This window comes from Carassius gibelio, chromosome B23 (genome assembly GCF_023724105.1).
Source record: "Carassius gibelio isolate Cgi1373 ecotype wild population from Czech Republic chromosome B23, carGib1.2-hapl.c, whole genome shotgun sequence".
Lineage (NCBI taxonomy): Eukaryota > Metazoa > Chordata > Actinopteri > Cypriniformes > Cyprinidae > Carassius > Carassius gibelio.
In genome coordinates this window covers 26,004,700-26,019,448 of record NC_068418.1, presented here as the reverse complement: position 1 = coordinate 26,019,448, position 14,749 = coordinate 26,004,700, and the positions used below count along the sequence as shown (strand labels likewise).

Below are 14,749 nucleotides of genomic sequence, written 5' to 3'. Positions count from 1 at the left end.
AGCCTTATCTGCCACACACACACACACACACACACCTTGTGCCATTAGTGACAGAGAAAACTGGAGCATTTATCTGAGATCGTGAAGTCTGATGTCATGGACTGTGTTGAACTGATCTCAGATCTGCTCTCTAAATGATTCAAGAGCTTTATTTAGAACCACAGAACAGAGCTTCGTTACACTCACACACACACACACACACTCACTAACACACACACACACACACACACACACACACACAAGGTCAGGGTGGACGGCTACCTTTCGCAACGCCACACTCCGATCCTGTTACCTGCCACCCACAGGATTGTGGGTAATATTACCTTCTCCATGTCATCACTAATGTAAAAGGCGAGCGTGACTCAGTTTGTGTGGCTCATGTTTCGGAGGGGTGTTGGGACGCACATGCAGCCGGGAGCTAAAGTCAACAGCACATGAGGAAAGTTCCGGAATGGAACACAACACAGCATTCAGAACAGAGCCTAAAACACACACACACACACACACACACACACACACACACACACACACACACACACACACACACACACACACACACACACTCTTCTCACACAAACGTGGCAGGAGCTCAACCAACGCGCTGAAGAACTTCACAACACACTGAAAAGTCACAACAGTGACCTTTGAAAACACAAAACAGCCATTTATGTATTTTTTTTTGTAAAGTTTGAAGTTGTTTTTATCCGTCAGAAATGGATTGGATTGGAAAATAGTGGACTTTTGTACTGTGTTCAGAAACCAAGCCGGCTCTTACACACTTCCTGTGCTGTTTCCACACTATACATCTGACACCTGGATGAGCTTCTACAATCACAGAAATGTGCAGTATGCAACAAATGATGATTCATATATAATGTGAACAGTGTTATTTATATACTAATACTTACTGTACTTTTTATTAATAGTTAGTGTTAGCTTTTATTTTCATAACCTTTAATTTCAGTAAAACTTTTAATAAATGTGTTATGTGCATTTGTCATTTTTATTAGTTTTAATCTCAAATATTAACATTTTATAGTTAATTTATTTTTATTTTAGCATTTTAGTTTTTGCTTTTATTATTCACTTCCAGTTTTAGGGCATCGACTGAAATAAATTAAAATGAGATTTTATGTATTTTATGTCAGTTTGTTTTGTCTTTTTTTCATTAGCTTTTATTTTATGCTTTATTTTTATTTGAATTGTAGTTAATTTTGAAATGAGCTTTTATCTTTTTATTAGCTTTTGTTTATTTTAATAATATTATTCAGATTTAAAAAAAATGTATTGCAGTTTTAATTTTAAATCAGTTTTAGTTTTTACTTCAACTTAAAATAAATAAATATTAGAAATATTGTCAACAGACCATAAGTTCAGGTTTGTCATCTAATATTTATATTTTATTTCAGCTTTATTTCAATTAAGTTTTATTATACCACTACTATTGTATAGTTTTTTATTATTATTAATTGCTTTTATTTTCATACTTTGTTTTTATCTTAATTTTACTCATTTTGTAATAACTTTTATTGGTTTTTGTTTATTTTAAATATTACTAGTTGCATTATTTTTTTGTTTTAGTTCAGTTTAATTTAGTTATTAATTTTACTGCTTCAACTTAAAAGGAAACGGTGAAAGTTTAGTGTTTGTGTACAAATATAAATCTAAAAGTAATGCAAATGGTTTCACATGATGTTTTAAAGTACACAGTTCATTCAGAACTAATGTCAGCACATCAAACGAGCGCTAGTCAAACAAACAGAGCCGACACTAACACCCGCTAACAGACTTGCTAGTCAAAGACGTGTTCGTAGCCTCCAGAGAAGCGTTACACTGACAGCTTCACTAGTTCACTGACAGCAGTCTTTAATAGACACGACTGCATTACTGAATAATGTCACACGTTCATCTGACGCTAAATATAGAGCCGCGGGTTCATTTACACGCTAGCAGCTCATGATCCGAGTCCACAGCTTTCAGACTCAGGTCTTGGCTTTGAATTGTTTTATACATGCATCTGAAAATGTGATATGCAGCAAACGTCTTCACAAACTTGTATAAGAAGCACCTGGTTTTCCTTCAAAATAAAAGCGGTATAACATTTGAAAATTAGGAAACTAAAACCATTAAGGGCATAAATATTAGTATTACAATTTTACTGTTGTGCTGTAAAATGAAATAGTAAACTGATAGAGCTACTACAACTGTTATTATTATTATTATTATTATATATTTATTTTCTGTTTTAATTTTTTTTATTGGGGCCAAACCGTGCAATCTTACAAACAAGCAAAAAATTTAACAAAATGTTTGTTTATTTTTTATGTATTAAATTTTTGGGAGTAAATTTTACAAGAAAATACTCTTTAGGTCTTTCTGCTTAAAAAAAAACAAACAAACACATTTAAGAATACATGTTCAATGTTTAAAATAAAATAATAATTATTATTATTAATATATTTCTTTCTTTAAATTATTTTAAAGTCAAATATTACTATAGCAATATTTATAATTTTAGCAATATAATTAAATAATAATAATAATAAAATGTTATTATTATATTATATTTTAATTATTTTAGTCAAGTATGACTATAGTAATATTATTCATTTTAGTAAAAATTAATATATATATATATATATATATATATATATATATATATATATATATATATATATATATATATATATATATATATATTTTTTTTTTTTTTTTTTTATTATTATTTTACAGGCAAATATTACTAAATAAATATTTCTCATTTTAGCAATATAATTAAATAATGATAATAAGATGTTATTATTATTATATTTTTATTTTTTACAGTCAATAATTACTACAGTAATATTTTTCATTTTAGTAATATAATAAAATAAAGTAAATTATTTTACAGTCAAATATTACTAAATACATTTTTCTAATTTTAGTAATATAATTAAATAATAATAATATGTTTTATATTATTATTATTATTATTATTATTATTATTATTATTATTATTATTATTATTATTATTATAGTCTTTATGATATAAAGTCAAAACTTCTGGACCAAACTGTGAAGCCTTACAAAAAGCGTGCATTGTAAAAGAAAAAATATATATATATATAGACTTATTTTACAAGAAAATAGTATTTCAGACAATCTGCTTAAAAAACAAAAAACACATTTAATTTAATGCACTAATTTGCCATTTCCTTGTAATTGTTTGTGAAATTTAGTAACAATTTTGAATGTCAAATGTTTAATATTTAATGATTAAATCCTAAAAAAAATTTCAGTCCAGCTCACATTTTTTGTTGTAGTTGTTGTTGTTTTTTATCGCATTTTTTTTTATCCCAATAGCAGTTTTTTTTTCAAATCAGGAAATCCCAATAAAAATGTTAATGCAAATACAAATACAAACAGATCTGAATAATACTGTTCCAGACAGGTTTGCTGAAGCTGTACCTGTGGCTCTGCTCTCGTCCGGCGTCTGTCTCTCGTCTGCGTCCGCTCGTCTCGTCTGGACTCTGATGATGGGAACGCAGCGCGGCTGATCAGCCTCTTCATCCTCCGGGATGGGGTTGTACCAGATCTCTCCCTCGTCGTCTGCATCGTTCTCCTCGGCCGGTTCGGTCCGCTGTTTGACTTCAGCATCGGCCGGACGGCGAGGACGAGGACGAGGACGCACTTCTGCAGACATCAGTGAAACAACATCAAACCAACAGCAACCAACTATTAAAACATTAGAGGAGAAGCTGGAGAAGAGTATTGGTACTAGTGTTCATTAGTATACATTATAAGTAAAGTATGAAAGATTCTATTCATTATAAATATTAGATGTAAAACAAAGTAAAAAAAAAAAAAATTTGAAATGTGGCTAGAACTGCAATTAGTGAATTAAATTCAAACTGAAATAATAATAAATTATTAATAAATAAATAAAACTATTTAGAAATATATTGCCAAAATTTTTTAATTTGAAGTACTAAAATTATAAACTGAAATAAACATTAAAACTGAAATAAAAATAAATAAATAAAACTATTTATAAATATAAAAAAAAAATTCAATTAAATAAAAAAAAACAATAATAAGTGAAAAAAGTACACAGTTACTAAAATAAACTTAATTGAAAAAAAAATGAAAACTCAAAATATAAATATAAAATAGCTTGGCAAAAAAAAAACTTGAAGTACTTAAATTATAATTGAATTACTTAAACAGTTTACTTAAAACTGAAATAAAAAAAATAAAAGTATTTAGAAATATAAAAATTTACAAAAAACAAAACAACATTTTTTTTTTATTAAAATGACAAAAGTACTCCATTACTAAAAATGAAAAAAACTAAACTGAAAAAATAAATAATAAAACTAAAAATATAAAATATGAAAATTAATTTGATGTACTAAAATGGTAAACTTAAATAAACCTTAAAATTTTAATAAAAATGATTAAAGTACTTCATTACTAAAAAAATACAATCTATAAAACATCAAATATTAAAATAAAATGGCAATTAAAAAATTAAATTAATTTTAGTTAATATTTTGAGGTGCTAAAATTGTAAACTGAAATAAACCTTAATTCTGAAATAAAACTAAGTGAAATAAAACTATTTAGAAATATAACACCCTCTCCCCGTGAATGAAAAAACTAATGAAAATGACAAAAGCAATAAAAAATACTAAAAATAGAACTAAACTAAAAAAAAATATATAAAAAATGTGTTAATTTAATAAAGCTGAAATAAAATAAAATGCATATTAGATGTAAAAGTAGAAGAAAATGTGACTTGTGTTACATTACCAAAGTACTGAAATGACTAGATAAAATAAAAGTAAAACTGAAATAAGACTGAATTAAAAACATAAATAAAAAAAAACAAAATTAATAAAGGCACATACCAAAAATACTAAAAACTAAAATTAAAAAATAAATAAAAAGGCATATTTTTGGTATACTTTTCTGTATATGTATTTTCAGTTTTAACATTCATTTTAAATTTAATTCGGTTTTAGTAATAATGTTATGTGCTTTTAAATTGTATTTTTATGTTATCATTAATGAAAATGATTAAAAACATTTTTGTTAGCTGAAATTAAATCAAATATAGAGGCTGGAATTACTAAAATTACTAACTGAAATAAAGGTATATTAAAAATATTTAGAAATATAACAAAGCAAACTGCTTGAAAAAAAAAACGAGTTGCAAGTTACCGAAGTGTAGTTACATTTAATTTGATAAAGAAGAAAGAGAGAATCTGAGTGTTAGCGGTGCACACCTCTGTCTGTCAGTGTTTGTGTTTGTGTTTGTTCCTCCTCGGCTGCAGGGGGTGCTGTGACGGAGCTCTGCTGGAGCCACTGACGCTTCTTGGAGACCGTGATGTGGTTAAACGGGGTCTGACGCTGACAGACAAACTCCATCGCTGCGGCAAACACAAACGAACAAAACCAACACTTCTGCTGATTCAGCTCATCTAAACGCAGCTATTAGCGCAAAACATGCAAGTGCATCCGCTCAGATCGAACACAAGGCCAAAATCAAACCCTAAAGAGTCATCTATTGTTTCTGGTTTCATAAAAATCTCAAAACCTGACAGCATCTTGCATCATGAAACCATTTACAGACTCTCGCTGCTTTCTAATATTCACAAGCAGTGCTGTTATCGTAAACTAAAACTAAGCTACTAAAAAAATTTTCGTTCATCGGTATTGCGCTGGATTCAAATAAAATATTAAACTTAAACCTAAAAATGAAAAAACTAACTGGAATACATTTCCTAAAATTACAAATTGAAACTAAAACTGAAATAAAAATAAATCGAAACTATTTAACGAATATAGAACAACTAATAAACACACTTAATAAATTTAGTAAAAAACTGAATAAATAACATTTCTAAAAATTAAAAAAAGTAAATATCAATAAAGAATATAAAAGTACATAAAGGAAAATAATTTTTAAAAAGCCTTTGCAAGAAATAAGTGTAATCGGAAGTATAGAAATTACTAACTAAAATAATAAAATAAAAAACGATTACCATATAACTATAAAAATGACAAAAGCACATAAAAATATTACTTAAAAAATATCATAGCTCATTTAAAATATCAATATGTAATATCAATAAATAAACAAAAAGGAAAAATGCTTACATTTTTAATTTCAATAAAATCGCTACATGGAAAAAAAACGAATTAAATTATTTTATGACAAAAGCACTTAAAATTACTAAAAAATAAAGTAAAATAAAAACAAAGTATAAAAATATTTGAAAATATAAATGAAAACTGTTAAAAATGTTGCCTTGTTACTAATGGAAATAAGTTTAAATACTAAAATTTCTAACTGAAAAAAAAAGAATAAAAGGAAAAATTATAATAGTAATAACGAATAATAAAATAATAAAAATTACAAAATCACATAACTAAACTACTAAAAATTATACTAAAATAAAATACTGTTGATCGCACAGCCAATAAAACACTGCAAATACGTCACAATTAAACAAACAAAAACAAAAATACAATTATGTATAACTATACATCTGAGCAGAAGCAGCACTTAAAACATACAGCTACATATTCATAAACAATTTTTTTTTTAAGGTAAGTGGCTGCAAACAATTTATTTTAGCTACATTTAAAAAAGTAAATGTTGAAAGTTATTCAACTAAATTTGTTTATTTAAATGTAGCTAAAATAAATTGTTTGCAACCACTTACCTTAAAAAAATGTATTTGTATTTTTTTGGGAACACTCCTCCAAGCAGCAGAGGCTTGATAAAGCGATGGTCTGTGTTTGTGGATTACAGGCTGGTGCTTGGACACTTTCACACGAAACAATGCAGCAGCGGTGTGTTATTATGCCAGGATGAGAAACTCGCTCAGTGTGTGTTTGAGAGGTCAGAGAGCCCTAAAAAAAACCCCTCAAACGCTTAATTAGAGCTGCTGTTCTGTCCGAGAGCCAACAAAACATAAATGTACGCTAGCGTTCAAAACTGTTTGGGTTCGACAAGGTTTTGTAATGATTGTGAGAGTTTCTTCTGCTCACCAGTTGCAAAATATTCTTACAGTTTAAAATATATGTTTTATGTGTGCTTTTAACATCTAAATATATGTTAACATCTAAATTATTGTTGTGATCAAACTTAAATCAAAAGCTGGACAACAAATTCTGAATGGTGCATAATCAAACTACTTAACATATAAAGAAGTGCACTATATATATATATTAATTAGTGCCGTTGAACGATTAATTACGTCCAAAATAAACAGTTTTGATTACATAATATATGTGTGTGTACTGTGTATATTGATTATTCATATATAAATACACACAAATGTGTGTATATGTTTTGGAAAAATATGTGATGTTTATATTTTAAATATATTTATATATAATATCAATTATATGTATTTAAATTATTTAAATATTTAAATATTTATTTTATACATACAGTCTTTTAAAAAGAAATATATATATATATAAAAAAATATATATATTTAATGTTTTAAGACACTGGTTTTGTTTTACAGGTACCTATACCTATAAATATTTATATAAAATGTTAAAACAATTTTTTTAATAATTTAAATTTTTACATACATATTTTAAATATTTTAACAAATAAATAAAAATAAAACAATACAAAATATGTAAAACATTTAATAAATATTAACATAAATATTTCACATTTTGAAATGGTAACTGAAATATTCAAAAGTATTTAAAAACATATTTTAAAAATGTAAATAAAAACTAAAAATATTTATACAAATATTAAAAATGTAAATAAATAAATAATGTACCAAAAAAAAATATTTAAAATATTTACACAAATATTTAAAAATTAAATAAACAAATAAAAGTAAATAAATAGTTAATTAATTTCCAAAAAATAAAATTCAATTACTTATACAAACATTTTAAATATTTCAATAATGAACCCTCTATAAAAGCAGAAAATAGCTTCCGGGGCAGTTTCTGAGTCAAAAGCACACCAGTGCATCTGATGTTCTTCAGTTGTTATTATCTAGATTTAGTCTGATACACATGACCCTGTCTGTCTCTGAGTCAAAGCGGGTCTGGGGTGAATGAGGGCACATCAAACCTGGATCATTTCACTGCTAAAACAGTCAGTATATGATTACAGACGCTCAGATGTGTTATTACAGCTCAAGCATTTACCAACAACACAATCATGTGATGCTGCACTTATATAAGGTGGATTTGAAACTCTCGCTAAGCTCTTTAGCGGCTCTTTCCCGCTCCGATGATTTTCCTCTAAGAACGGGGTGGAAAAGAGAAAACAAGGTGTTGGAAATACGGGTCAGATTCGCCCAATCACTGAAAAGCAGGCCTCACGCGATCAGATTCATTCCTTCTGTCAGCATTATCAGCACTAATGAGCTGTAAATGAATCTGGATCGTCTGCTGACATTCGTAATCCACACCACAATCACAGAATTAACCCTCGCCAGACAGCCGTTCATCAACCGAAACCTGTGACTTCATCAGGAACTCAACCATGATATGATTTCAGCTGAAGTGTGAGACGGTAAAAGATGCATGTAAAAATGTGCTTGCTTTCTCTAAATCTGCATGTGACTACAGATGTGTTTACTATTTATTGCATTAAAACTCCAATCGCAATATCTGATTTAAACATGCATGGAAAAGACTTTAGCTTTATAATACTAACAAACGAATAAATAAAGTTCATTTCATTATTAAATAAACGAGAAATGCAGATTGACTCAAACACGCAAGAGAAAAATATTAAATGCATAACTAAATAATAAGTTAATTAAGAAATGTATACGCGAGTGAGATTGACTCAAACATGCAATGAAAAAAATAGCTGAATAAAATCCAACGATATTAATAAAATAATAGAATGCAAATTGCAAACACTCAAGAAAATTACCAAAACATTAAGTAAAATGACAAAAATAAAGTAACTCGCATCTCAATGCTAGAACAGGAATGCTTTAATAGCGGATGAAGTTGACCGAAGACTGTGCTGTAAACCACTTCAGAGCGGTTCCTGATGCACAGAGAGTGTGTTTGAAGAGCGAGGCATGCGTGACTGTGTGTGTGTGTGTCTTCAGTCTGACTGCGCTGCTGCGGGGTTTGGGTTATTGTGAGGTTACACAGTTCAAAGCTCAGCTGTGACGCCGTTAAAGGGTCTTTCATGAAGGAGGACGAGCTCAAACACGCCCAGGATTCCTCTGAACTCACTCACACACACGCACACACACACACACACACGCACACACACACACACGCACACACACACGCACGCGCACACACGCACGCGCACACACGCACGCGCACGCACACACACACACACACACACGCACGCACACACACTCACACACACACACACTCACACACACACGCACACACACACACGCACACGCACACACACACACACACACACAAACACTCACACACACACACACACTCACACACACGCACACACACACGCACGCGCACGCACACACACGCACGCACACACACTCACACACACACACACGCACACACACACACACTCACACACACACACGCGCACACACACACACACACACACACACACGCATGCATGCACACACACACACACACGCACGCACACACACACACACACACACACACACGCACATGCACACACACACACTCCCTCACACACACACACACACACTTATACTATGGATGCATCGATCCGATAATCAGTATCGGTATCTGCTCCGATACTGGCATTTCCTGCAGATCGTGTATTGGTCAGACGGTCAGATGATTCTGCATGTACTATTCTGTTATTGTTGAACCACATGACAGGCACTAAATTATTATAAAGCACCAAACCGTTTTCATGCACATATTTCAAGTGTTCTGAAGCTGTCCCATAGTTCAATGTGAGTTACAGATCAATATTGAAGCCATTAAATTCAAGTTCACATAAACTCTTCTCTCCGTATGTCTCATCCTCCATTCAGCAATCAAACTATGTCTCGTTCAGTTACTAGAGTCAAAACAATGAAACTCTCTTCAAGAGCGCACAGTAACTGAGAAAAGACACATTAAACTTACGCACAGATTTAATATACTACATATCAATATCTTTGAACCAGTTTACCAAATCAGACTAAATCGTTTCGAACCGGTTTGCATCTCCAGTAAGCATTAATCCACAAACTACTTTAATTTCTATATAAATGTATATACGTGCTTTTTCATGAATGTATTTTACAAAGAGCAATGTGTAACATTTCACCATATTTTAGACTTATTCACTTTTATTTGTAAATATTTCATTAGATTTTATACAATTATTGTGCACCCGTGATTTTTCTAGAATCTAGAGTATTTTATGCTGCTGAATTATCCACTAACCTAGTTTATAATAATATTTTTGTCAGATTATGATTATATTTTTTTTCTTTTGTTATTTTTAATTAAAATGTAGTTGTGTTAATGTAGTAGTTTGTGTTTAACACAGATAAGAGTGATGATCAGGTCAATTCTTTCAATTCTACAGTGATTTAAAAAAAACTGTGCTGGTATCAGATTGGATCGGATTGGATCGATATCGGACTGGATCCGTATCGGATTGAATCGGATTCGGACTGGATCGATATCGGATTGGATCGGAATCTGATTGGATCGATATCGGATTGGATCGATATCGGATTGGATCGGAATCGGACTGGATCGATATCGGATTGGATCGGAATCTGATTGGATCGATATCGGATTGATCATATCGGATCGGATCGGATTGGATCAATATTGGATTGATCGTATCGGATTGCTATCGGATTGGATCGGTATCGGATTGGATCAGTATCGGATTGATCTGTATTGGATTGATCGGTATCAGATTAATCAGTATCGGATTGATCGTATCAGATTGGATCGGTATCGGCAAATACTCATTGGTATTGGATCGGATCAATTCTGAATTTTTTTTATTGTTGCATCCCTAACTTATACACACACTTATTTACACACTTATACACACACACACACACACACACACACACACACGCATTTGTGGTTTAAGGGAACTCTGCACAAGCGTAATGGTTTTTCTACTGTACAAACTGTATATTCTATGGTCCTGCACCTAACCCTAAACCTCACAGGAAACTTTCTGCTATTTCAGATTTTCAATACACTCCATTCTGTGTGAATGATAAGCTTGTTTCCTCATGGGGACCAAAAATATGTCTCCACAAGGTCAAAATCTACTGGTATTTCTATCCTTGTGAGGACATTTGGTGCCCATAATGTGATAAATACCAGACACACACAAACACACACACACCGCACACTTACACACAAACAAGTGTGAACTTTAGTCAGGTCTAAATATGGAGAAGTGGACTCGATTACAACAGCCGTCACTCAAGGGATCGGCTGAAACAATTACAGAGGGAAAAACCACTGATGCAAACACTTCCCAAGAACAGCTTTCAAGGAAATCCAAATAATAAAAGCCAGACCAAGCACTAGGAAACAATTTGGAGACTTTAGGCATATTTTGTCATCCAAAAATCTGAGCAAAACTTTTTAAATGTGTATAAATTTTTTTATATATATTTTTATATAAGTGATAGTAAATCAGCATATTATTCTGATTTCTGAAGATCATGTGACACTGAAGACTGGAGGAATGATGCTGAAAATCTAGTTTTGAACAAATAAATAAATTACATTTTAGAGTATGATAAAATACAAAAAACAATATTTTAAATTGTATTAATATATCACAATTTTTTCTGTATTTTTGATAAAATAAATGCAGCCTTTTATTGGCAAAAGTAGGATATATATGTCATTTCAATTGTTTTTCCTCGAAAAAAATATTTTGATTGTACAGTTTGTGTTTAAAAAAAAAAGAAATTTTATCTTAATATTAAAACTTGATGCTTCAGTTTCATGGAGATTTTCTCAAAAAAACAAAGCTCATTTTAAAGTCCTACAACAACCCGAAAATCAACAGCAAAAGTATTAATAAATATAAACAACACTTAAAAATATCTGAATGTCATTATTACATAATAAAATATCAAATTAAGTGTCTGTATCTGCATGTATCAAATGCTGAAAGATCTTTAATCTCATCTAACGCTTCATAAACAATATTTTTTTAATAATGTCATAAATCTAAATCTAAAGTGTACAAACTCAGCAAATGGTTTGCCATTAAAACTTCAATCACAACGTCTTGACGCTTCAGTTTCATGGAGACTGACACATTTCTCCTTTAAAAGTCCTAAAACAACCTAAAATCCACAGCACGTTATCTATCCACAGTAATGAAAAAACATCTTTCCTAACACTCACAAACACAAAGTGCCAATATTTTTTCACAATAACATCATTTCAACATTTTTGCTTTATCATTTCAGACTCTACACCCTGCTCTTTCCCTCAAATGTGTGGCTTGCACAGGGTTTCTTTACAAAAAATGACACTAGTTTTTATATTTTTACATTCAGTGCAACAGTGAGGAGTTATTTGTTTGTTTTACAATGTGACATTATTTTAACGAGGATTATGCACATTTTTTATTACAAAAATAAAAGGTGAAACATAGTAACAATACATTTATTTGTTTATTTATTTATTAGTTTCAAATAAAGTAACAGTAAAGAGAATCATAAATGGGAACCTTTTTAAATAATTAAAATATACATAAATTATATGTATTATAGTAGTTGGGACTTCATAGGCATTTCTTTTTTCAATTTTACTAATTAAATATTTATATAAAATATATAATTGTGAATATTAATATAAAATATTTACAATTTAAAAAATAAAATATATAATATTTCTTTTCAAACTATTAATACAAATATTTCTAAAGATTAGAATTTGGGAGAGGGCAAATTCAGGCATGAAGAAAATAATGTCACAATGCATATAATATTAAATATACAAAAAAAAGGACTTGGGCAAAAATAAAATGTCTTTTTTTGGTGAAATATGACTTGAACATGTTCTAAAAGGTTTGTGTGTGATTAACCAGCGTTTCTCTAAGTAGATCAGCACACAAATGCTACTAAAATAAGTTGAGTCTACTCATTCAGACACCTAAGATTAAAATAAGCCGTGGAGAACAGGACGGACTAATCCTACCTTAACGAACGGGTACTGTCTCTTTTCTAATCCCCGCCTGCATTCAAGCCCTCAGGAACACAGAGCAAACAAGTGAAACGACGGCCTTGGCATTCCAAATATTCCCTCCCTGGGGCTCCGTGTTTCCAAGGGACGGGAATTCACTCCAGAACAGCTCCCTCCGGCTCCCAAAACAAACACCACCGGCTCATCAACAGATACATTTTTTTTTTTGTGCAAAATTGTTAAAAACCATGTTGTCAGGGAGATGTACGCTCAGTGTTTATGTGTAGCCAGTTTGTGTGTGTGTGTGTGTGTGTCAACAGTTGTCTTCTCAAAAACAAACACGCTTCCTGGCCACACTCCATGAAAATGCGCAAGCAATGCCAAAGTCATGAGTTCTATTCTCAGGAAATGCACAGTGAATAAAAAAAAAAAAGAGAAAAACAGTCATCACTTGCTCACAAATGGATGCTCTGCAGTGAATGGGTGCCGTCAGAATGAGAGTCCAGACAGTTGATAAAAACATCACAATAATCCACAGCACTCCAGTCCATCAGTGAACATCTGGAGAAGACAAAATCTGAAACAAATCCAGCATTAAGATGATTTTAAATAAATAGAGTCTATAATCATAATAACATTCCTCCAGTGAAACAGTGTTCTGGTCTGAATCAGGAGAGAAATCTGCACAGATCAAATGTGTGTCTGTATTTTTATGTGAGAAACAACAGATGCAGCACTTTTTCACTGGAGGAAGTGTTATTATGGATTATAGACTCTATGTGTTTGAGTTAAAATCATCTAAATGATCAATTTGTTTCATCTTTTGTCTTCTCCAGATGTTCACTGATGGACTGGAGTGCTGTGGATTATTGTGATGTTTTTATCAGCTGTCTGGACTCTCATTCTGACGGCACCCATTCAGATCCACTGATGCAACGCTACATTTCCCCAAATCTGATGAAGAAACAAACTCATCCACATCTTGGATTAAATGTTCATTTTTTGGGTGAACTATTCCTTTAAGTCACTTTGGATAAAAGCGTCTGCCAAATGTGTTGTGAATTTCCATGAACACCACGTCCACTTCCTCTAAAGCTGCTCACAACAGCATTCAGTCTGAACTGATCATTTATACACCAGCCGCCCAAAGGCCAAATCAAACACACAAGATGAGCTCTGCTTGTGCTAATGTGCTTGGAAACCAATTTACAAAGCTTTTGATCTTTAATGTTGTAACATCGTTAAATCGGTGAGTCCAGCATATGACTATAAAGTGCATTTGAAGCATGCTTTCTGCAGTTCATTTGTCAAAAAACATTTTATTACATGCAAGACACCTAAAAGAAGTCAAAGTTGATGCTCTACACACAAACAAAATACAATAAACTAAGCACTATGAAACACATTCTGTCCCCAAATGGTGCATTCAGATTTTTGGTTTACACTGAATTCAAAATCACAATGATTCCTGTCGGTTTCATGATACAAGATAGCTGTCAACCACCTGTTTTCTTGGATACACACTTGACAGTGTGCGAGTGACCTCTAAAACACACTGATAACCCAACCATCTGCTGGGTCACGTCTTTTCAGGGTTTCAGTATCTCAACACAATAAACATTCACAA

The 14,749-nt window shown here is 31.3% G+C and overlaps 1 protein-coding gene across 3 annotated transcripts in view; it reads right to left on the bottom strand.

Moving 5' to 3' along the window:
* LOC128011547 (rho GTPase-activating protein SYDE2) overlaps positions 1 to 14,749 on the bottom strand; it is a 36,978-nt gene that overhangs the window by 19,766 nt on the left and 2,463 nt on the right. For 2 of the 3 annotated variants that reach the window (XM_052594055.1, XM_052594056.1), the window contains exons 2-3: positions 5,271 to 5,414; positions 3,451 to 3,675 (exon numbers count right to left, since the gene is read on the bottom strand). In XM_052594055.1, coding sequence (XP_052450015.1) covers positions 3,451 to 3,675; positions 5,271 to 5,414 — 369 coding nt within the window. The remainder of the gene's footprint in view (positions 1 to 3,450; positions 3,676 to 5,270; positions 5,415 to 14,749) is intronic. The other variant, XM_052594057.1, reaches the window with a different exon arrangement.